General features: G+C 39.0%; 2 protein-coding genes across 6 annotated transcripts in view; one reads left to right on the top strand and one right to left on the bottom strand.

Moving 5' to 3' along the window:
- Nucleotides 1-2707: 2707 nt before the first annotated feature.
- Klhl34 (kelch like family member 34) lies at nucleotides 2708-5216 on the top strand. Its single transcript, XM_036175533.1, has one exon. The coding sequence runs from the start codon at nucleotides 2708-2710 to the stop codon at nucleotides 4631-4633; it is 1926 nt and encodes a 641-aa protein (XP_036031426.1). The 3' UTR covers nucleotides 4634-5216.
- The window catches only part of Cnksr2 (connector enhancer of kinase suppressor of Ras 2), a 234530-nt gene continuing 214665 nt past the window's right edge, over nucleotides 4818-24682 (bottom strand). For 4 of the 5 annotated variants that reach the window (XM_036175527.1, XM_036175528.1, XM_036175530.1 and 1 more), the window contains 2 exons: nucleotides 10686-10900; nucleotides 4818-8094 (listed from right to left, as the gene is read on the bottom strand). In XM_036175527.1, the coding sequence (XP_036031420.1) occupies nucleotides 7879-8094; nucleotides 10686-10900 (431 nt within the window). In that variant the 3' untranslated portion in view covers nucleotides 4818-7878. Of the gene's footprint in view, nucleotides 8095-10685; nucleotides 10901-17582; nucleotides 18900-24682 lie in introns of those variants that run through there. The other variant, XM_036175532.1, reaches the window with a different exon arrangement.

Raw genomic sequence — 24682 nt, 5'->3', positions numbered from 1 at the left:
GAAAGGAACCCTGGATTCTTGGCCAAACTCTCTAACTCAGTATTAAAGGCATTCAGACAAACCATACTCTGTCTGGAGCTTGTTTGGCATATTTGTATAAAAGGAAAAATGTGATTTTGGAGGAAAGGGCTAAGGTTTGGCTTAATGATCCCCCAAATTCCTTCTAGCAAAATTTAATTAGGTTGAGTGAAGGGCATTTAGATTTAAAATGGAGAATTGTGTAAAATGAATCATAGTCATATTTCACTTAAATTTTTTTTTGAGACAGGGTCTCACTGTGCACCATTGGCTGGCCTGGAACTTGCTCTGTAGACCAGGCTGGCCTCATACTCAGGGATCCACCTGCCTCTGTCTCCTCAGTGCTGAGACCAAGGGCATGTGACATCACACCAAATTTATGTTTCCCTTTTGAACCAATCATTTTAATAGTGTCTTCCACCTCCATAGGAACAACACTCTCCCTGAATCTAGTATACCTCTAACGGCAGGAATTTCTGTTGGAACATTTTTTAGAGTTAAAGAAGTACAACTCCAGCCCCTACCTACATTCTGTAATTGGGCAATTTAAGTTATAACTCCATTCTATCTTTGGCAGCAGAATCACTTTTTAAAAGATTTGTTTTTATTTTAGATGTGTGAGTGTTTTTGCCTGTATGTATGTCTTTGCACAACTTGTGTGCTTGCACAGAGGCCAGAAGAGGTTGTTGGATTCTTTGGAATTGGACTTACAAATGGATGTGAGCCACCATGTGGGTTCTGGGAACTGGACCCAGGACAACAGCAAGGGCAGCAAGTGCTCTTAAGTGCTGCGCTATCTCTTCAGCCCCACAGAATTTTTACTAATATTTTATGAAATTAAATAAATGTATGTAATCAGACCTTATAAGAACTGATGGCTGGCCAAATAGGAATTGACAGGGTTTTATCCTTCCTAGGACTTTTTTCTTCTATGAAATACAACTCTGAAACTCATCTAGAACAGACTGCTGGAGGTGGTGGGGCATGCTTTTGAAAGCCTGGAAAAGGAACTGTAGCTGAAAGCAAAACGAAACAGAAGCCTCCAAATTGGCAAGAAAGAGCACTTAATGAGTTTGTAAAATAACAGCAGGATGCAGATGATGGACAGGGTGCTCTGTCACCATTTCTGCGTTGGGTGTTTCTTATAAAAATAACGTTGTGTGCAGGGGCCCTAGAAACCACAGCTCTCCTCCTGAGTTTTGCGACTATCCTGTCCATTATCTTATCATGGCACTGAGGATGCAGCAGCTAGATGTTACATCACAGCCTGGAAAATCAGAGAAAACTAGAAGGATTTTTTTTTTTTTTTTGAGGCGTTGCCACTCAAAGATAGACAGCTCAAGTTACAACTTCTTTCGCCGTGTGGCAAAGAGATAGGATCCACAAGAATACCAAAGAGATCTCCTCTGGGGTCAGAAGGTGGGGGGGGGGGGAGGGTGGGAGCAAATTCTGTGGAATGTGAAACAAAGGCAGCTTGGGAGACACCGCCTGCGTTAGGAAAGGCATGTGCCCCTGAGTCTCACATGGGTGAGTGCAGGTGAGGGGCATGCGAACCTGGCCCAGAGCCTGGGTTCCCTCTTAGCTCTTGCTCGAATCTCCTCTGAGCTGAGGCCTCCTCTTAGGTGTCAGTGCACAAAATTGCCGCTTAATCCTGTTTGCTCCCGACTAATTAGGAAACATTCAAAGCCAAAAGTTGAGCCTGGGACTTCTTTCTCAGGCACAGGGGCACCAAGAGCTCTCAGGTCCTGCTCAGCCAGACACACCTCCCAACACATCACCAGGCAGAGAGTCCCTAGGGACTCTCGGGTCCTTTGTGAGCTCTCCCACGTCACCCCGCTCAGTGTTCGAGGGGACCCTCCGGCCCCCCGCGGTCATTGAAGGCCAGTCAGGTCACAGAAGTCAGTGCCCTGACTCAGGAAGCTTCTTGCCGGGCCCCTGGGCGATTTGCAGCCAGCAGCTGGGGCGCAGGGCGGGTCGGGTCGCAGCACGCCAGTGAGCCAAGACGAGCACTATTCCTGTCACTGTGAGCTACCAGCATGTTATGTGCAGCGCGCCCAATCACGCTCCCAACCTTCTACGCTGACCTGCGCTCCCCCCAATGCCACGGGCTTTGATTTGATCCTCCTCTCAGAATAAGCTCACCCCCAGCCCCCTAGCCAGTTGTCTTCGGACTGCGCTGGTGTCCACAGAACAGGTCCTTCTGCTCTATGGCCCTGAATTCAGAACCACCATCCTGCACTCCTGGAGCACCCACAATAGGGCCACATCCACTCATCTGTCCTGTTGGAGATCCAGCACCCTCGCTGGTGCACATCGACCTCTTCAGGTGATGGTGCACTGCCACCACCTCCCCTGGCGTGCAAGTGTGGGCTCCCCAAATTGTGGAGGGGAAGAGGCCTTGGGCAACGCGCTGCCATGCTCAGCAGCAGCTGAAACCAAGCCTGGTAATACCGAGAAGACTCTGAAATCCACACCTTCTGCTATTAGGGGCTTCTGGAAATTGTCTCTAGAGCATTTGTTGTCTGAGACAGGCACGGAACAACAGCCAGATCTGGAAGAAGGAATCCTAGGTTTTAAGCTGAGCAGGCAAAAATCGGCCTTTGCTGGGGGCTCTGCAGCTGGACAGCGGAGGTGGGATGCCTCCAGCCCCGCCTAGCTGGCTCCATTTCAGCTTCCCGCCTTGGGCATCATGAGTTACTTCCTGTCTTACTGCAAAGCTCACGGCAGCTCTCTTCTCACCGGCTACCAGGCCCTACGCGCTGAGGGCTTCTTGTGTGACGTGACACTGGAGGCCGAGGGCAGTGAGTTTCCAGCGCACAAGTCACTTCTGGCATGCTCCAGCGACTACTTCAGGGCCCTGTTCAAGAGTCACACTCAGGAATCTCGGGCTCATGTAATTCACCTGTACGTGCCTTCAGCTACTGGCCTGCAGCGTCTGCTGGACTTCATCTACACAGCCTGGCTGCCCCTCTCCATGGACACTGTGGAGGACACTCTGGAGGCTGCCAGCTACCTGCAAGTCACGGAGGCCTTAGGGCTGTGTAGCCACTACCTGGAACGTCAGCTTGCCCCAGAGAATTGCTGCTTCACTGCCAATGTGGCTGCTCGCTTTGGCCTGGCTCGCACACTAGGTGCAGCAGAGGGCTGCATTGTGCGCCACCTGCGGGAGCTGCTACTGATGGGCACTGGCCCCTCCGGGCTGCTGGAACTCAACCCTATATCAATGAAGGTTGTGTTGAGTGCCCCCGACGTGGCACGGGTGGCTGAGACGCGGCTGCTGGGCCTGGCACTAGCCTGGCTGAGGCAGGAGCCCGCAACACAGCGCCTGGCACACAGTTCAACACTGCTTGGATGTATCCGCTTTTGCTTGGTGCCCACAGGTGTACTGAGGCGCGTGTACTCAGGATCCGGTCTTACTTTACCTACTCGGATCAAGGACCTCATCATTCAGGCCCTCAATTACCACACAACACCTTCCCGCCAGCCGCTCCTGCAGGTAGAACAGACTAGTGTTCGGAGTCCCCAGACCCGCATCTTGCTGGTTGGTGGTCTCAGAGCTAGGGAGACTGTTACTGAGGAAATTGTGGTCCTACCACAGGTAGTTAGGAATCAGCGCCCTGCACCTGAACCGGAGGAAGAGGAGGAAGAAGTGATGGAGGAGAAAGAGTGGGAGCTCACCCAGGATGTGGTGTCCTTCGACGTGTACAACCATAGCTGGCGCAGCCTGACACGGCTGCCCGCACCACTGCTAGGCCACAGTGTATGTACCATGGGCAACTTCCTATTTGTCCTCGGAGGGGAGAGCCTTTCTGGCAGTCCATCTAGCTCCCTGGTGGACGGCCCAAGGTCAGTCACGGCCTTAGTGCACCGTTATGACCCGCGCTTCCACACTTGGACAGAGGTGCCCGCCATGCGAGAAGCACGGGCCTACTTCTGGTGTGGAGTGGTAGGCGACAGTCTTCTGGCCGTTGGGGGCTTGGGCTCCTGTGGCGAGGCACTGGCCTCAGTGGAGATGTATGACCTGCGAAGGGACCGCTGGATGGCAGCTGGGGAGCTGCCTCGGGCACTGCACGGTCACGCAGGTGCCGTTGGGGACCACGGTGTTGTGTACATCTCTGGGGGCAAGGCAGGGAGAGGAGAAGGAGGCACAAGCAGCCTCCGGGACATGTACTCCCTTAGCCCTGGAGAGAGGGCATGGAGAAAGAGGGCACCCATGGGCACAGCTCGCTATGGGCATTACCTTGCGGTGCTGCGGGGCGCAATGTTTGCCTTTTTAGGAAGATATGAGCCCTTCTCTGAGATTGAACGCTATGACCCCAGCACAGACCAGTGGACTAGGTTGCGGTCACTACCTTATGACCGATTCTGCTATGGACTTGCTGTGGTAGAAGAGACAGTGCTGCTGCTGGGTGGTCTCAAGTGGCGGGATTCACGCCAGGTGCCAACCTGTAACGTAGTGGGCTATGACCTTGACCTGGACCGTTGGGAAGACATAGGCTGTGTGCTGCCCTGGGCATGGAGTGGCCTTCAGTGCGCAGTGCTGCAGCTGGCAGAGGGTGGGGAGGAGAAAAGGGAGGGAGAGACTGGGGAGGCACTGGATTTAGTGTTGAATTGAACAGGTGAGTCCAGTCTTCAGAGGATCCAAGAGAAAGCTGTTCTTGACCTTGCCTGCAGAGCTAAGCCCCACCCCCACCAAGACTGAGACTCTGATAGAGCAGTTTTGAAGGGTAAGGAGACAAATATGACTCTGGCCAAAGAATAACTATTTCCCTTTAACCAAATGGCAGTCAGGGATGGTCAAATGCAGTGATATGAAACAGCTTTAGTTAATTACAGAGTTTTCAGAAAGACAGACTCACCCTGTGCTAGAGGTGGGATTTGGAAGTAAAATAGGACCTTATTTCCCTCCCGAAAGTGTTTTCCAGGTGCCTGTGATTACTTTCATGACTCCCCTCTAAAAAGTATGATTACTTATACACAAATCACAGAAAATTGTTGGCTATAACAGCTGTAATAGTCCCATAAGACAGTATTACCTGATGACGTTGTGGGTGGGTGAGTGTGTGTGTGCATGCATGCACGCATGTGCATGAGCGCCTTGCTTAAATGGCATGGAACAGGTGTACGGAGGAGAATGATTTTTATGGTTCAGGGCCATGGTTACAGATCTGTTCTAACAGTTTCATATCGAAGGAAAAAAAGTCTTGAAAAAAGCATTTCTGTGAGAAACTATTCTTGGTTAATTCTGAATTTTTTCTTCTGTTCCTTCCCCATCTGCTTTTACACTGGCTAGAGGCAGCTTTATAGTTTAGACATATTTCAGCAACCCTTAACCACAAAATGCTACATTTGTCAAAAGAAAATGAGCTTAGTTTTGGTGGTTTGCTCCCTCCATCCCCCAAAGGCTCACAGAAAAGGAATGAGTAGGTGAAGTCTCCATGGTTATGTCGGTCAGTGGGAAGACAGCTTAGCTTGAGTTTTCAAGGTCTCACAGGAGACCTTGGTAAGCTCCGAACAGGTGTTACTTCTGGCTTGTGCTATCAGTGAGGTGGCAAAGTGAGAACTTGTAAGTGGGGTGGTGGTAGTGAGGGTGGCTGTGTGATCAGATCACAGAGAAATGTGGTAAGCCCTCTGCAGGAAAAAAGTAGCTGCTTTCTAAGGGTTCATTTCGAGCTGGGTTTATTTGACTTCAGTTTACAGTGCTGCCTCTCTCCTAGATTTGAAACTAATGCAATGAAATGTACAGATATATAGTGTTAAAAGGTCTCTTTCATGCCAGGCTAGTCACGAGTCTTGTAAAATTCATTAGTTTAATTTTTACCAGTCAACTAACAGCTGACTTTACAAAGGAGAAACTGCTTACTAGCAACAGAGCTACTTTTCCCGCCAACTGCTCGTTGTTGCAGGCTGTCTGTCCACCGTATGCGTGGCACATCCATCATTTACAGCTATTTTTAAGTGAAGATACACACTGGTCTAGTAAACATCAATATGCCTAAAGAACTGTAACAAGCACACTTCATTTTATGACAAGAGGGTTTTTGTTTGTTTTTATCTTTCTCTCTTTTACATACACAAAATCCCACAAATTTAATGTGTGTCAATAACCATGCAGTAAATAAATGTTTTTACAAATAGGATTTTTTCAATGATAAAAATATTACACTGGACCCAAAATTCCATACAAACATTAATGTGTGGTTTCTCATCCACTTGACTAAATATAGGATTACTGAAAATGTGCTGTAGAAAGGCCACTCTCCTGTACAGTTGTGCAAAGTCTGCAAAACGATAGTGATTTAATGTGATTTCAAAAGCAAAGAAAAAGATCCCACTGTGTGGTTTTCACTTTCTTCTCTACAGCAAAAATATTCACTGGCATATATCTGAACTCTTAGAGATATAAGTACATTCACTGAGCTGTACAGGCAACAGGATAAAGCTGATCAGAAGTAGGTTTTAGGATATAGAATAATAGTAAAGGAGGGTCTCTTCCTCCTGGAAAAACAGCAAATTGTGACTTGTACATTATGCAGCCACACACTAAAAAGCAGCAAGTCACTTTCATGCTGTGGTCACTTTCCAAAACTAGACACATAGAAATGGCAATATATGAAGAGGACTTTTCATAGACTCCATCCACTCTATAAACAGTTCAGGACTCTAGGAAAAACCTCTAAGTGCTTAATCTCAGGTCACTCAAAGTAATGACTCCCAAAATGACTGCCATTCTCTGTTCCTTAGCTGAGAAGTTTATTAACATTTGTCATCATTGTTTTCTCTATTGTAACTTCTATCTGTGATGACTAAATGTATTTTACTTCCCTGCCTGATGTATAATTACATGAGTTTAGTTAACAGACCAAGGGAAAATTGGAAACTGCCTGGAAAATTGACTCATTTCAGTGTATACCTTGTCTTTTAAGAGTTAGAGTTCAAAAACCATGAGTTTGGGCTGAAATTATGTATATATATATATATATATATATATATATATATATATATATATATATGTATGTATAGCTGTTAGCTGCCTTTCTGGGTGAGTTAAGTCTGTTTTAAAAAAATCCATTCTTAAATTCTTCTGTACACAATCAGCATTTCGTCACTACAAAAATAAAGGAAGATTTAAACCAAGAAAATAAAGCAGCTCTATCTTCAATTTTGGTCTTAGTTACAAAAACATCTTACAAAGCTTTGCCCTGATACACCATGCAGTGTTCTCATAGATTTGGAAGAGGACCTCCATTAACCAGTTAGCACAAGTTAATAGACTATTAAGACAGATATTAGCTACCTGAACTTTTCTTATATTGATGCTCTTCTAGTTTGCTTAACTCTTTCATACGTACCTACATTTCACAAAAATAAAACTACAGCATTAAACTTTGTGCAATGTTTAAGAAAATTCTTAGAACATTTTAATAAATATAAAAAGGTTTAAATTCTTTCCCACCCACAAGGATGTCTGTACCTGAAAAAATTGTGATTTACGTTTGAAGTATCATTTATAGAAAATTAACTTAAAGGGAGAAAAGATGACTTCGGATAGAAAACTGCCTTTTTGGGGTTTTTCGATTTGAAGGTCACCTGCATTTAGAATTGTTTGTAAAAGTTAACTTAAGTCATTAAAGATAGTTGATTTTGCACATGGTAAACATAAGCTGAGCACTGACTGCATATAAAACATACAAATGCTCATTAAAGACAGTGGTAATGTGACCATGTATGCTTTGTTTCATATAGTTTGGTAACATTAAAGTATAGCTTGTCAAGTGTCCAACACATTAATAAAAAAGCTACCTCATGTACTTGTTCAGAGTACCAGCAGGAACTAGATGGCCTCAAGTTAGAATGCACTTACACATGTGTCTCAATGTATGAATGAGTATGTGTTAGAGAGGAAGTGATAACATCTACTTCAGAAGAAATACTTAGTGGATCATTTGAGGTGGTGTTTTGACAGATATCCAAGAAAAGGTCGAGGTACATCTGCTTCCATTGTTGGAATTCTTTAGATGTCAAGTCTGGATTGTCTAGGACTTTATCAATAATGGCTACTTCCCCTTCTCTGGCCTGAAAAGCAAAAGAATTCAATAGTTATGTTGGAGGTGAACTTTTATTGAAATTTGAAACAAGTCAGTGAGCCAATAAATCCGGAAACCTCTAAGAGACAGATTCGATATGCTCACATTCAGTTATTTAGACTAAAATCATGTATCTTTTGCTAACTCAGTGCTATGTCTTGGATTGCTTGTTGTCTGGGATTTACTCTCAGCCTTTCTTATTTGCCATCTGTGTTTATGGAAACATTCATGTTTTAAGAAAACCTTCCCCAAGTTTTAAGGTCCAGCTTAAAAGTCTCTCCTTTCTTCAAACCTTCTTTAAACACCTGAAAAGAAGCTTTTCTCTCTCTCTGATGTCTATCTATGTAACATCCTATCTCTGCCACCAAGTGGACTTAGCACTGTATATCTCTCAAGTTACTCTTCCTTCATTATGGTAAACTCCTCATGCCCCAGTGAGAGGAAGCAGCTCCCTGTTGCTGCAAATACCGAATTCTTGCCCTTGACTATTAAGGAGCCCTTCCCATAGCACTGGGACCTGATAATGAATAGCCCATTTCATTTTATAGGCTGGGATTCAGCTGATGACTACGCTTCATTTTGGTATGACTATATGGGTATAACTCTCAAAGGGACAAGCATGAAATGTAGAAGAAGAGAATTTCTCCTGTGGAAGGTAAGATGGAGAAAGGATTAGGACAGTTTGAGAAAACCAGTCTTGTCTTTTATGGATCTAATAGAGGGCTGAGGGAATCCTGGAAATGTTCTGCAGGAGTGAAAAGGCACACTTGTGTCAGAGTTGGGAGGGAAAGAAGACAACATTATGCCTAAGAAGCTGCTTTGGCCAGTAAGGAGACAAGATACTAAATAGGTATGGGGCTGGTGATGCTGGGAGTTGCCTATGGTGGGATCCAAGATCTCATTTTGGGCTTGTTCATGCATTTCTCTGTAATGGAAGATTTTTTATAACTTATTACTTTTCTAAGCCCCAAAGTACAGGATTCTATAGCTCCTCCCCACTTTTGAACCAGCAAGGGACATTTCTTCTTAGTGACTTTCTTCATTGTCTTTCTTTGTCTTAGAAGAGCAGAAGAGTCAAGAACAGCACCATGCATTTGGTGACTCATTGATTCTTCTTGAACCCAACATTTACAGTGGCTCATATTCATTGTCATAGGAAAAAACATTGTAGAATACTGATAGTGCATACAAGATAAGTAAGGAGGGAAGAGGAAGTAGGAAGTGAAGGGAAGGAGAGAGATAGACAGACAGACAGACAGACAGAGACAGCATACAAGGAGCAAAGAGGCAGGGGGACACAAAACGAACTCAATATTTCTGCAGACCTTTTGTCTCATATTGCTTTGTTTGAACTTCTTTTGGTCTTATTTGTCTTTTGCTTGTATATTTCGGTTTTAGTTTGCTTTTGTTTTGTATTTTGGTTATTTCTTTTTAAGAAAGAGAGAGAAACAGGGTGTAGGGGATCTGGGAGGAGTTGGAAGAGAGGAAAAGCATGATCGGAATAAGTTGTATGAAAAAAATTCAACCAAAGAAGGCAAAACCAAAATAAGGTAGGAAGGTAAGGATATCTTCAGAATAGAGTTGGTCAGTAGAATTACTCTTATGACTATTATAGCTCTCCCTAGAATTGTGGTATTAGCTACCAAAGTCCATTCATTGTTCTGTGCACTTACACAAATACCACTGAGTTAAGTGATTCTGAATCCTTGGTGGTTATTACCTGAACATGATTCAAATAATTGATTTTTCTACTGCATTTATCTGTTTAGTGCTCATCTCTATTCCAATAATACCTTCTTAGGAGGATGCTGTGGATTTAAAACACTCCTCAAAGAAGCCCTTTGACATTTTGTGTTTTGGAATTACTGTGCTACACACTCTGTATGATACTTCTTAATATTTTGTTTTACTTTTTATGTGGCACAGGCCCTGTTCAGGTAGTTTGTAAGATAGGCCCTTTCCTCATCTACACAACCTCCATCTTCAATTTCTGCCTCTCTGTTCCGTGTCCTTACCACCTGCTTCCCAATCTAGGTGTGGCATAAGAAGGAAAACACTGTTAAGCACTTACAGAAGTATATATTGGGAAAGTAATATGTGTGTTAGGAACTGATCAAGTAAACGGAACAATTATGCAATCTCTACATATGTGGAGTGAAGCTTATGCAGGAAATATTCATGGAACATTTCAAGCCCTTTATACATTCTACATGCATACCATGTGCCTTATAATAAATACATACACGACACGGTGAACTTCTCTTAAGGAACCAAAGTGCTAAGGAGTAGCAGTAACCCTGCATTTTGAGAAGAAAGTCTTAACCACATCCTATTTTCTTCTAAAACTGAGTCATGTAGCATTTAGTAAGTGACTTAGGACTTCAACAACAACAACAACAACAATAACAACAAATTGACAGGATTCCCTTCCCATCACTCTGCTGCAGGTTCTTCCTATTTCCTTTTCCCTTCCTCTAGCTCCCTATTTTGTATCACTTAACTTTTATAGTATCTGGCAATGTAGTTCAATTCAAGAATGAATCACCCCAAAGGAATGTATCTGTTGATTTCTTCCCTTACCTTTAAAGTGCTTTTAAGAATTCTCAGCCTGTGCAGTTTTTCATTCATCACGGGATCATTACACCTTTTGATAAAGGATAGCTTGTATTCCATCTTGGTTGAAATACGATGTTCTCCTATTGGTGAAAGACTGGCTTCCTCCAGTGCTCTGTACAAATCTTGCAGGGAGTCTCCTAATTTTTCTTCCCGACTTTCACCTGTAAAATGAGGTGGGACTGGGGTAAAGGATGGGGAGAATGGAGGGAAAGAGATAGATATGCAGTTTAATAAAGTTATTTTGTAGTTTGAAAAATCTTCAAAGAATTTGATTATCTGAAAAACAGTCTAATGAATGATTAGGAAAATAGTCTAATACTTACATATTTCTAATAAGTAATATAAAATAAAGTAAACCAAAATACCTCACAGATGCTAGGTAGATTGGGTTAGAAAGCTATGGGCAGCCAATTGTTTTAGAAGGATTAAATAGAATTTATGATTTAATGATAGCCTCTTGAGAGAAAAATAACCACACGTATCTTGCGTTCAAAGAATTAGAGTATAAAATGTTTATAACATAGAAATGCTGCTTCATGTAGTTTAGTATTTTAAGTCAATAATTAATAAATAAAGATATGCTATTTAATAGAGTTCTGCTGGTTAATTAATACTGAATGATTTTCAGTTTTTCAGACTTCCTAAGATGGAATGGTATTGGTTGGCATATATTTGATTAAGGTTGTCCAGTTATTTAATAGACTATTAGATTTCATGTGACTGCCGCAGCAATTCCTAATACATCATTAATATAGTAACAGATCATGAGTTATTATCAAAAACAATGTTTTGGTGTTCAGGCAGGACCTTACTGTGTAGGCCAGGGTGGCCCGCAATTCACTACCTAGCCCAGGCTGCACCCTGCAACACACGAGGCTAGCCTTAGATTCATGGCACTCCTTTTGCTTCTGTCTCCCAAGTGCTGGTATTACGTGTATAAACCATCATGCCCAGCAGTAATAATGTTTGAAATTAAATTAAAATTAAGTGCATGGACATATTTATAAGCAAATATAAGGAAATAGCTGACATGTACTAACAGAATTTATAACATTTTAAAATTCTGACAAGAAAATACTCCATTTAAGAATTTTTGAGAAAAATTAAAACAATCATAAGTATGGATTTTAAATCTAGATGAACAAATGAAAGTGTCATCTTGCTTTAAAATTGTCTGAATAATGATGTTATATCAATTAGAATCATATCACTTTGTCATATAAGTAATTAAAGTGAAGTAGGATTCTTCTTCGGGGAGCAGCAGGGACTTATTTGAGGAATACTTCTTATACTGGCCCAAGGCATAAATATAGAATGTTATTCATTCTACCAGGGTTCATGAAATTTTAAGCTTTTGGATACAGTTTTAAAAGAAGATTCCCTAATTAACAATAATACTAATGAACATTTATTTGTGTCAGGTGATAGGGTAAATACCTAACATTTATGATTTCATATGATCTTCATTTTATAACAGGGGTCTTTGCTCAAGGTCATAATCTCATATAAATGGTGAAATTAGAATTTAATTATTTAAAGTGTGTATTTAATTGAAGGTGCCAATTAATGTGTGACTCCCTTAAAATGCAGCATTGTAAACACTTATTTCATGCTTTGCATGCAATCTTTTAATAAACATTACTAAGCTTTCCATAGAAAAGCTTTCTAATTGGATACAAACTATACACAGACAGCAGTATTTCCATAAGTTGAACTCCACAGAAATATTTCTGTGTACTCACATTCTGGCAAAGAAGATGAATGTCAGAGGTAGAACACTTAATGGGGTGATGAGTTTTACCCATAATGTATATAAACTATGGACACCATCCCTTGGACTATGCTAAGGATGCTCTAAACATGCTTGAGAATATTGTACCTAAAACTGTTCCCAAAGTCTAAAATAATGTAAATTTTTTTTGAGCTGAGGATCGAACCCCAGGCTTTGTGCTTGCTAAGCAAGCACTCTGTCACTGAGCTAAATCCCCAACCCCAAATGTAATTTTTAAGGGATGACCTTTAGGATTAAAAAGCAGTTTTGTTTAAATTCAGTTTTTAACTTTTTGCTCTTCTCCCGAGGTTAGTAGCTGAGCAGAGCTACGATCAGTCTTTTCACTAGAAAATCCCTTATCATCTGTCAACATATGTTATCATTGTGTCATACAACAAATTCCTTTAAGTAAAATCTTTTTAAACTTCTCTCGGTTCATTCTTGAATGTTTTCAGCATATAGGGGAGTTTGATGGATGGGTGGATGGAAGCCTATGAAAAGAATGGGTTTTCAAGGTAAAAACAAGATGGATACATTAGAGAGAATTTCAAATGAGAATGCCTAGGAAGAAGGAGGGAACAAAACCATATGGCAACTTATGGTCACTAAAAAGTGTTGTAAAAACAAGGACACACTTGAACACAATAATTCCATTTCATAAAATCATAATCCAGGAAAGGACATTGGGGAATTATTTAGTAATTATTCTATTTGCTTCAAGGCAAGATTGCATGTAAAGGCAGAAGAAATTTTTTGAGAGTAGGGGGTTGGCTATCACTAAGAGGCCTAGTAGATGAGAATTACAGTAGTTAAGGTATCAGGAGGCACAACATATTACTTTTTCAGTTCTAGAAAGAGGGTGAAAGAAAAGACAAAGGATCTAGATTATAGTTTTAGAATTTAAGGAGGGTAGAGTTATTTTTAAAATGATTTTTTTTTTAAATTTTAAGAAAAATCTTTCTCATATTACCTAATACCCCAGGGCATATATATTTTGTTACATTTTGACGTAGTTTGTTCTCATGATCTATGTCTCTGTGTCTCTGTGTCTCTGTCTCCTTACCTCTCTGTTGTGGAATCAAACCAAGGATCTTGCACATACCAGGCAAACATCCTATCACTGAACTACATCTCTAGCCAGTCCCTTTGCCTTAACTTTTAACATTTTGGAATGCTGGAGCAGAATCTTGTTTTATACAATTTCAACCAAGACTAAGCCTAGATTAAATATAAAAATGATATAAATAACTATTTTAAAAGTGAAAGTCTCCCATGCCCCTTCTTAACATTATTTGGGAGAAAAGCATTCAAGAAAAGACAACATAATTCCACAAAGAATTTGGCATGAGAGCTGTACAAAAAGCCAAGCATGGGCCTATCTCTGGGCAGCACATCTGAACAAAGAATCACGATGACACAGAACACGGAACCATTTTAACAGATAGCAGTTGAATGGTGTGGCTCCTACCAGACATAAGAAAGTCCTCCCTTAGTCCTCTACACACCACAAACATATGCAAGACTGCACAAGACACAGTAGTGGAATGAGAAAGGATGAGGGACTGAGAAGCCAGGCTACCACAAAATGTCACCAAGTATTTAACACTTTAAGACTACACAAAGAGTCCTTTTATTTTCAAGGAAGGGGTGAGGGGCAGAGTCACATTATAAATCTGATTCACTGTGCTCAACAGTCAAAACAACACAGAACTCAACATTCAAGACAAAAACAGACCTTTATTTTCTTTTATAGTTTTCAATTGGTTTCCTTGGTTTTTCTCAGATGAAAGTCAATTAAGTCTACAGGGCTACTGTTGCAACTGAAAATATGAAAGCACCTTTAGTTTCTTCTGTTTCTTCTCTTCTTCATCTCCTTCACATTTCCCTCAAGGCTTCTTTCTCTTCTTAAACTTTGCCTTTTCTTCTATTAGAAGAAGCTTGCTTTGGAAGATGAGGCAAACACTTGGTGAGGCCTGCTTCCCAATTGAATTTCTCTCAATATGCCAGTCCAGCCATTGGAACACTGGCTAAAAACCAGCTTTTTTGTAATTTGAGTGAATGTTTCTGAAAATTGGCAAAGTGTAGACCACATTCAAATAAAAGGACATATATAGGAACCTTCTGTGATTCCCACTGAGGAAGTGTATCACTGCTGCAATGACATTTTAATAGGCATCTAATTTATTCACGAAATCTGGATCTATGAAGGAATAAAATTTTCCCCAGATTGGATTTACATTTGTAGCATATAAATTATGTCTGTATCAGATCATACATCAAAAAAGTTCCATTTTATTAAAGGAGAAAGCACATATCAAGTCCCTTTTCTTATATAAAATTTTATTGACTGGTGAATTTGAAGGTCAAAATTAAACAATTAATTTGTATTCTGTGCCAAGGGATGATCATTTCTGGCTGTGCCATACTCAGTAGGAGTGAAAAAAGACCCTCTTTGGTGTCATTCATAGATATATATGTATATATACATATATATATATATATACACACATATATATATGAATATATAGTCCACTATGAAATATTAGGAATCTTGGAATACAGTGAATATTACAAAGGTTCATTGGTTTTTCTGCAGGTTGCATTTAATCACCAGGCAGTAAAAAAATAAAGAGAAGCTCAAACAAAAGATTACCTAATGAAAAGTACTAGTTTGTTGTAATGTCTTGAAACTACTTATTAGCAGATCATAATGTATTTCTCAATTGCTCCAAAATTTTTGGTTAAGATAGTCTATGCATTTAGGCTCAGTGGTTTCCAAACTTTTTTTGACTGTACACACAGGCTAAAATACTTGTGTTGTCCATAATTTACATACATTTATTAGTTTATATCACTTTATGCTAGAAATATAGACAAAAAATGAAGATGAAACAGATTACATACAAAATTCGAGAGGAAATTCCCACTACTTTTTCCTGTATGTTAATGGCTTCTTCTTCAAAGATCTATATTGTGGATTTTCTCTAAGGGGAATTTGTGTTATTCACATTTGCATTTCCCATTCTCTATCTGCCATAAGGCCACATGCTCTCAACAAATTCAAATGCAGTGATAATTGTCTTTATAAATAAAATATTCCAAAAAAAGATTCCCTACTAGGTGACTGCACAATTGTTGAAAAGTAATTGTATAGTATTGTTCGTGTTTCTTTGATGAAAACTAAGGACAGTAACATCTCACTCTTGTCTTCCTATTTCCCTGGCACTGTAATGTAAACAATGAAAACAAAACCAAGAACTGGGCTCTGAAATAAAAAATGGGAAATGGAGTCTTGGTACTTGTTCTGAAAGAGAATTATATCCTTTTAAAATTGGACAATGATGTCTTCATGGAAACAGTTGTTCTTTCTACAACACAGCTGTGTGATGAGCTACAAGGTTGGGAAAGGTTAAATTACAAATGATAGAGAAGGCTAGACATAGTAGTAGTAGTCATCAGCCAAATCTGAGTGATATTTGTTCTTATACAACTGGAAAGCACTTTAAGGCTTCTAGGCTAATCATATCAAGTATGTGGAACACTATTTTTGTCCCAAAGGGCATTTGTCATTTTCACTGGGACCACAGGATGATTTTTATGAATACCAATTTACTCTCATGTCTCAGAGAACAATTTATTTATATTTAAGGTGACAGACTTTTAGTGGACTTAATATCTTTGTGGGGTTTATATTAAAGGTGATTAAATAACCAAGGGTTTACACTATAACTTGAATTTTTTTTTTTTTCGAGACAGGGTTTCTCTGTGTAGTTTTGCGCTTTTCCTGGAACTCGCTTTGTAGACCAGGCTGGCCTCTAACTCACAGAGATCCACCTGCCTCTGCCTCCTGAGTGCTGGGATTAAAGGCGTGCACCACCACCTCCCAGCCGAATTGTTTTATAGTTAAACATCAGCTATTTTAATTCATGCCTTTATAGCAATCAACTTGTTATGCCTAGTTTTGTAAAACTTGGGAGGAGAGGAAGGCAGCTTGTTATATTAGAAGAAAGTAAAGATTTTACAAGCTAGCATTTAGCTTTCCCTTTGTAGCCAACTACTTATTTAATAATTAGAAATAATTTATTTTCTTTTAGGTAAAATAACAATACTCCAACATTATAGTAAGTAATAGTTTCTCAGGTGGAAAAATTGGTTTTAATGAGTAAAATCCCCTTCGTTGAGAGGACAAGGTGAGAGGATCTACCTAGTTCGCTAAGGTTTTCTTTTCTTCTCTTTTTAGATCAGGTAAAGCCTGTACTTACAAATTAACTATGTTTAGTGGCTATACTTGTCAATTCTCCTACAACAGTAAAGCTTACTTCTATAAGGCTGTGACAAAAATAGACATACATAAAGTTTATTCTATACTTTTTTCTGAGTATGCAATTTCTGCCAAATTCTGTAGTTTAACAATGACATGTGTTTTTTTTTTTTGTTGTTGGCTTTTTTTGTTTGTTTGCTTTTTGTTTTTTGGTTTCTCAAGACAGGGTTTCTCTGTGTAGCTTTGCACCTTTCCTGGATCTTACTTTGTAGACCAGGCTGGCCTTGAACTCACAGAGATCCGCCTGCCTCTGCCTCCCAAGTGCTGGGATTAAAGGCGTGTGCCACCACCGCCTGGCAGACATGTGGTTTTATTATCAGGGTACAACAGTTTTTTTTTTCCCCAATAGTTCAAATGGCATAACATCTCAGAATCCTTAGCATTGATTTACTAACTCCTAAGAAGGGATGGCTCTTTGAAAGGTAAACACAAAAGTGAATGTCAGAAGCCAGATTTACCCATATAATTTAGAAAATGTAACCAATAAAAATGGAGGTCTAAGGCAGGAATTCATAATAGGGACAGCTTCAAAGCAAAACTATGGGATAATTTTATTTGAAAATTAATACACAGTCACCACACTCATTAATGAGGAAAACTCCCTAGAAAACTTCAGATAATAAAGGTTTACTATAATTTAAATAGGGAGAATGACCCAAGAGAATTTCGTTAATATTAAATGCCAATAAAACAAATTTGACTTATGTCTATAAACCAAGGACCACCATTCTTTAGACACATTAAAATGGTTAGAGCACAGAGGCAATTATAAGGCAGATCAATGTGATTTTTATTCACAACACAATTTCATTTGTGAGAAAGAAACATAGATTTCTTCTCATTAGAAAGATATTTGCTATCAAGCATACTTAGCAAATGACTTAGCTATCTAGAAAGATCTGGTACCAACTGGTAATAGTTTTATTTTTAAGTAATTTATATTTTTACAGGTATTCATATTATGCAATACCACACACTGCAGCAACAGGAAGAAAAACATTTCATAATACAATATTAAATTATTTTTCACTGCACAGTATGAAATATCCATTAATTAGCATTGAAATTATTACAGTGTATCTTATCCAACTAAAGGAAATTTCACATCTACCACAGAAGAAAAATAAGCAATATTGAGCCATGGGGGACCCAGTTACATAGTATTAAATAATATCTGAAGCTAGTTTGAAAGACATCCAGACAAAATACTTTTTCAAATATGGAAAACCATAGCCTATAGATTTGGAATATTTTACAGAAAAAGAATAGCTCATTCCAGTTTAAGAGGCAACATCACTTCTATATAAGTGCCAAGATAAGAAGAAAGTTAGGATTTTAGCTGAGGAATCTACTAAAGCCTGGCATGAGGAATTTCCTTCATTAGTGTCACTGAAAGCAGTCTGCCTTACACCTGAATATGCTTTAATAATAGAATAAACATATTAAGTTTCAGAGCAGGGTGCATACACCTTGCCTTAATAGATTACACTTAATTTAGTACAATACAGCATGTCAAGTTTTAAAAATGCAAATACACTTAACACAAAATTTGCTTCCACTGCTTTGCCTTAACCAGGCCGCAAGAGTCCATCAAACAGACAGCATTTTCTAATTATTGGTGCTGATCCCTCTCTTCCTGATGTCAGGAGAATACAACTGAGGTGTCACCATAGAGCCCTTCCCCAAGCAAGACCCTTTACCCTCTGGTCTCCCATAGAAAGGGCAGTTTTCGGCTACTGTGCTCCATCTTGATTGGTTTGGTCTTATGCTAGTCCCACTGTAGAAAGCTCGGATTCTTCTTAAACAGTGGTCTGCCCCTCATAATATCCCTTTAGGGAGGCCCCAAATCCACAACACTTGATGGTCTAAGCTTTTTACAAGTCTGTTTTCTGTTATAAACAGCAAGGACGAGGCCATTTTAGTTGCTTGCAAGAGGTTGATGTTGAGTCTGCGCCGTGCCGACTCTCTTCGATCTAAATTCTCTAAACATTAGCTTATCAATCTGTGACTCCAATGGGTTGAGTGCCAACAGAAGTGGATCCGATTTGGCATGGAGAGGTTCTACCAACTCTCGCAGTGTATTAGCCTAATATAATAAAGCAGTGATACAATATGATGAAAGACCTGCGAGTGCCATTATTCCAAAGCACATCAGTATTTGTATTAGAAATAGCATCATGCAGTACCCAGGAAGAGAAAATAACGTCTAGAATTGCATATGGTTTTAATACCATAACGTCTTTCTGTTGGCATGCAAGTCTACCTCACCATAAATGGGACCAATTTTGATTTAGTTTGTTTGGAATGCCAATCTTCCAATTATATACAATAACTCACAGACAAATCTTTTCCCACCACTAACTTGTATGTACATGTCTATAGTTTGAATCAGAAAAGCCGGCTAAAGTATTCTCCATGTAGGTGCAAAACCATCAGTTTTTTTTTTAAAAAAAAAATCAAAATGGAATCTCTGTGTTTCCTCATTTTTACTCTGCTGTCTTACTGCTGTGACACAAATACAACTGTCCTGGTCCAGAGGAAGTAAAACAGCCTAGCTACAATTGTTCGGAGGAGGAGGAGGAGGAGGAGGAGGAGGAGGAGGAGGAGGAGGAGGAGGAGGAGGAGGAGGAGGTCGTCTCAGAGTAAATGACACAAAGGGAAAAGAAATAAAAAGATACAACAATAAGCATGACAAAAAGATGACTTTACATCTGAGCATTTGCCACACATCCAGGAGTTTAGATACTGGAAGAGAAGGTTTTTGAATGAGTGGAAAAGCGAAGAAGAGTTCAGAAAAACCAACATCTCTCTTTGTTCATTTTATTTTGCATCTTCAGGAATCCAAATATTGTCAGCAGGTGCACACCAGCAATATTTGTCATCACTAGCATAGGGTCGAATTTTATCTGCTGCATCCTGTCATATTTTTGGTTATATCCCCAGAAGAAACAAAGAGGGAGAAGGATCAGAGGAAGCAATCTATTACTACATCTCTTAGAAAATGGGAAGGGAAATAACTGATATGTAGAAAATGAAATACTGTGTAGTTCAAAACCAGCAGAAGCAATTATTTATCACATCATTATTTATCACAATTATTTATCACTCTGCAGAAAAGGGGCTGAGAGCTAAGTAATTCTCCTATGTAGTTCAATTAAAAGAATATATAATACCGCATTGTTTAAAAGATTATGCTGGAAATCTATCTCTAGGTCCTACCACTGTTTGATAAGGATATGGGATTTCAGACTGGAAAATCAGAGGCAATCTAACCTGGGGCATAAAGTCATATCTCAATTTATACTGTCCTTAATTTTTCTATGTAATTAAAATATTTTATATGTTGTTTTAGACACATTTATCATTTCCTTGTAGAAATAACATTACATGAATACTTTCATTTCCAGTATATTCTCTAATGCACATTTAATCCATACTAAACTGAACTAGAGCCCTGGTAACTAAGTGGGGTTTAATTACACTTACAGTATTGTTTCTATAAGATTACTGAATTTTATTACAAGAGATTGGAAAATATTTCCCCAGTTTAGTCCCTTGTTTGAGTACAAGATTGTGTGGGAGAATTTTCTATTTTTCTGTTTTCACTATTTCAAAGTGGTGAGCATGCATTACCAATCTGTTAATATTAGCACAAAAGAAGGTACCTCCTTAAGGAAAGGTATCTCTTCAACCATTTGTGATAAGTACCACTGACTAGAAACTCTTAAGGATGGAGGTGTTTGTTAAACACAAATTTCTATGCGTGATTTTTTACATACTGGATCAGGATTTCTGAGTATGGAACTCTGGAATTTGCAGTTTATACAAGTAGTGATTCTTTTGCCCATTTTACTGGCAAGGGCTACTTAGTGGGCAGATTTTGTTGAACAACATCAATAGCTATCCTGTATATACAGGTGGTTTCTAAGTCATTAGCCTTGAGGCAGGGATGTTATATAGCATTTTATTGTGGCCCTTCTATCAGTGGAACACTGTAGCACTCAGCTAAAACAAGTTCAAGTTCAAGGTTTTTTGCCAAAGAATGTTTTGGAAATACCTTAGTCTCCTGAAATTATGAAAGAAAAAAAAAACAAGAAAGAGGTCTTGATAAACTGCTTGAATAAATTGTTGAAAGGTAAAATTTTATGTCAAATTAAAAATTTCCTATTTATTTTTCAGGTAAATAGAACAACTATAAAGATATTCTTAGACTAAGCCTAATTGAATCAACTGTATGCTTAGATATGTGCATTCTGAATATAAACTAAAAGCACTAGCAAGCCAGGCCAATAATGGGTAAAGGCAAAGGGCTAAAGGTGCATGACTCATAGACAAGAGATCTTGCAAATACAAACCAACCCATTTCAAAGTGCGACTATTCTACAAAAGTCTGTTGTTTACTTCTAAGAAACTTGCACTTCTGTGCCTCTTTTCAAGTCCCTCTCCGATTCTCAAGAGTCACTGTGAGAATGTGGAATATTTTGGGAAGTGTATGTCTTTCCCTCTTCGTTTCATGAGTTTAAAAATAGCTCCACTAAGGACTACTCAAATAATAAGCAGAAATAAAAATTCTGCAAACACAATTTTTATAACATAAAAACATACCTGCTAGGAACAGTTGATTTCAATCAGATGTTTGAAGTCTATATTAGAGTGGTTAATGTTGAAGTTATAAACAATTGTATGAGAATGATTGATTAAATGTGAATACAAAGCGGGTTAAAAAACATTTTGTTACTGAATGAGAACAAAATACATGAAAATGGAAATAAGTACATAAACTAATGAGCACTTAAGAATACCCCCACTTTAGTTTGAATTCCAAAAGAACTCATTCGATTTACTCGGTTTCATTCTGAGTAAGATTGACGGCAAATCCAAGAGCAAAAGCTCAAACAAATAGTCATAGACTGCTATGCTAACATATAGTAAAGGTCATGGACAGCAGATGAGCAAGCCTCACAATGACAACATAGGAACTTCAGAGATAACTGTTTTGTGATTCATTTTTAGAAGTTTAGTTAACATTATTATCTGAAGCCTTCCTTTTTTTTCTAAGTGTATATATATTCAGATTTTAGTTTTTCTTAGAGTAGAAGTAATTACTTTCACCAATCAAAGCATGTGAAGGGATTGACTTGAGGCTTGAGGACCCACTTTCTTCTAAAAGGTTGAATTAAAAACAGAAGTTTTCAAAGTTGTTTATTTTTATTTAATAAAATGGGTTAAGGGTTGGGAAAATCTTTACATTTGTGAACTAGGAACAGAATTTTCATGATAGAGCATTCCTTTTCAAAATAAGATGAGAAATAGCAAAAATTAATTAATGTAGTTTGAACCTATATTATAGAACTTAGGAGATTCTTTAAAAAGTAAAATGTTTTGTTAGGCTACGTAGAGGCAAAATAATCTCAGATATTCCAAATGTTCCTCTGTGTTGCCAAACCACAATTTCACATTATTTGTATAATTCATAGGAGGTGGAATATTTCTTTATGAAAGTGGGACTTTATCTTAATGTACATACTGCTATGGCCTCAAAGTGCAGTTTTTACTTAGTAATTTGTGAGAATATTCCTCTCATGCTGGCTGTCTGTATTAAAAACCAAAATTAGTATCTGAAGAAACTGAAGACCTAAAATGTTTCTCTCTTTCCAGTGCTGGGGACTGAACCCAAGGTTTTAGGTAATCAAAGCGCTCACTCTACCATTGTTGTGCTCCAGTCTCCACCTTTAGAAATGAAGCTTTTCACAGGGAAAAATAGCCAAAGGAATGGAAACACATGAATTATGAACCAAAGGCTGTGGAGCCCCCAGCTGGATCAGGCCCTCTGGATAAATGAGACAATTGAATAGCTTGTACTGTTTGGGAGGCACCCAGGCTGTGGGACCCGGATCTGTTCTTAGTGCATGAGCTGGCTGTTTGGAACCTTGGGCTTACACAGGGACACTTTGCTCAGTCTGGAAGGAGGGGACTGGACCTGCCTGTACTGAATCCACCAGGTTTAAATGAATCCCCAGGGGAGTCTTGGCCCTGGAGGAGATGGGAATGGAGGGGAGGGCCTGGTAGGATGTTGGGGGCGGGGGCAGGAGGGGGGAGGACAGGGGAACCCATGGCTGATGTGTAAAATTATAACACAAATATAATAAATAAAAAAGAAAAAAATGTACAATTAAAAAATTTCTCTAGAGCTATGATTATAGAAATATATGAACATTTGATTTGTACAAAACCAAAAAAAAAAAAAAAAAGAAATGAAGCTTTTTTCACTCACTGTTAATACAAAAGCTTCATTTCTACGGGCCAGTGTTCTGGTGAAGTTTTCTTTCAGAATTACTAGTTGGTGTCAGTCCACTCACATTAGGTTGCTTTGGTGACATATTTTGTAATTAACAAATATTTTAAAACAAAAACTTTAAAGTACTTAGTTTTTGCTGCAATAGCTAAAGCAGCAAAGTGGCTAGATTCTGAGGAACCCACTACAGGAAAAACAAAATTCCCGCCAAACTTCCTAGAGATGAACAATGCATGTTTTTAAAGTATGAGAATTTAAACTTTACTATGACTTATATATACAGTTTATATATATATATATGTAAGTTTATATATATATATATATTTTACTATGACTTTAGTATAAACATATAATTAAAAGGAAGGAATTAGACCATATGATAATCAGTGTGAAGTAATTCAGTGATGAGAATGGACAATATGGTGAAGAAATGAGTAACCAAATACTTTATCTGTGATTATGTATGGCTTTGCCAAAATGAAAAAAAAAAAAAAACAACTCGAACAAATTTGAATGAACAATATTTAAGTTTGTTTCTAAATCATTTTATTCAATAGGTTCTCCTTCCCTCCTTCTAATCCCACTATATCTTTTAAAAATCTCATAAGTACTTCAAAAGGCAGTTTTTCCTGACCTGAACTTTGAGCCACGTAAGTGATCAGCTGATAAAAATGGTTTTAAAACACTGAATACCTTTTCATCTCAGAAGCTACTGAATATGGCCATCACACTTGACTTTTCCTTCTCCAAATTGAAAATTCTAGTAGGGTGCCAGCTACGAGAATGTACTGGGGAGCTGGGGATCAATTTGCTGATCAACTAACTTGAACTTTGCTCAGTAAATATTGAGGCTGTGGTAAGGACAGTTTTACTGCCCATCTTCATTTGCAGGCAGTGGCCCAACTTGCCAATTATTCAAAATAAAACCTAAAAATAAATGAATACATGTGTGTTTTCCAAATCAACAATCTCTTTGCAAGCAGTATATAACAGATATACCCTATAGAATGGGCTACATTTATAGGCTCTCCCTGATCACCTTTGTGGTATAGGGATTGATTGTATCCAGGGCCTCATGAATGGTAAATACTTGGTCTACTTCTGAGCTACCTCCTCATCCTATTCTACCCTATTCTTACTCTCATATTGACTTTTTAAACTATTCTAAAAGTTCTGCCATTATCATATGGTATTATTATTATTATTATTATTATTATTATTATTATTTTGCCAGAGATGAGGACTTAGCCCAGGGCCTTGCAAGCGCTCTACCACTGAGCTAAATCCCCAACCCCTGGTAGTACTATTATTTTTAAAGAATACCATTCAGTATCAGATCCAGGATTATATCATCCCAGGAAAGCAAATGAGGGGGAAGAGACAGAGAGGCACTTAATCTAAAAAATTGAGTGAAATACTCAATTCTTTTCAACAAAAGTACAATAGTACAATAGGAGGGGCAGTAGTGGAACATTGTAGTAGAGTAAGAAAAGGAGTTATTCTTACACATTAAATCTAAAAATTACTTCCTCTCAGAGCATATACTGCATAGGCTGTAGAACTTAGATGTGGAT

This window comes from Onychomys torridus, chromosome X (assembly GCF_903995425.1).
Source record: "Onychomys torridus chromosome X, mOncTor1.1, whole genome shotgun sequence".
Taxonomy (NCBI): Eukaryota; Metazoa; Chordata; class Mammalia; order Rodentia; family Cricetidae; genus Onychomys; species Onychomys torridus.
The sequence above is the reverse complement of the archived record's forward strand: the minus strand, read 5'-3'. Positions and strand labels throughout refer to the sequence as shown.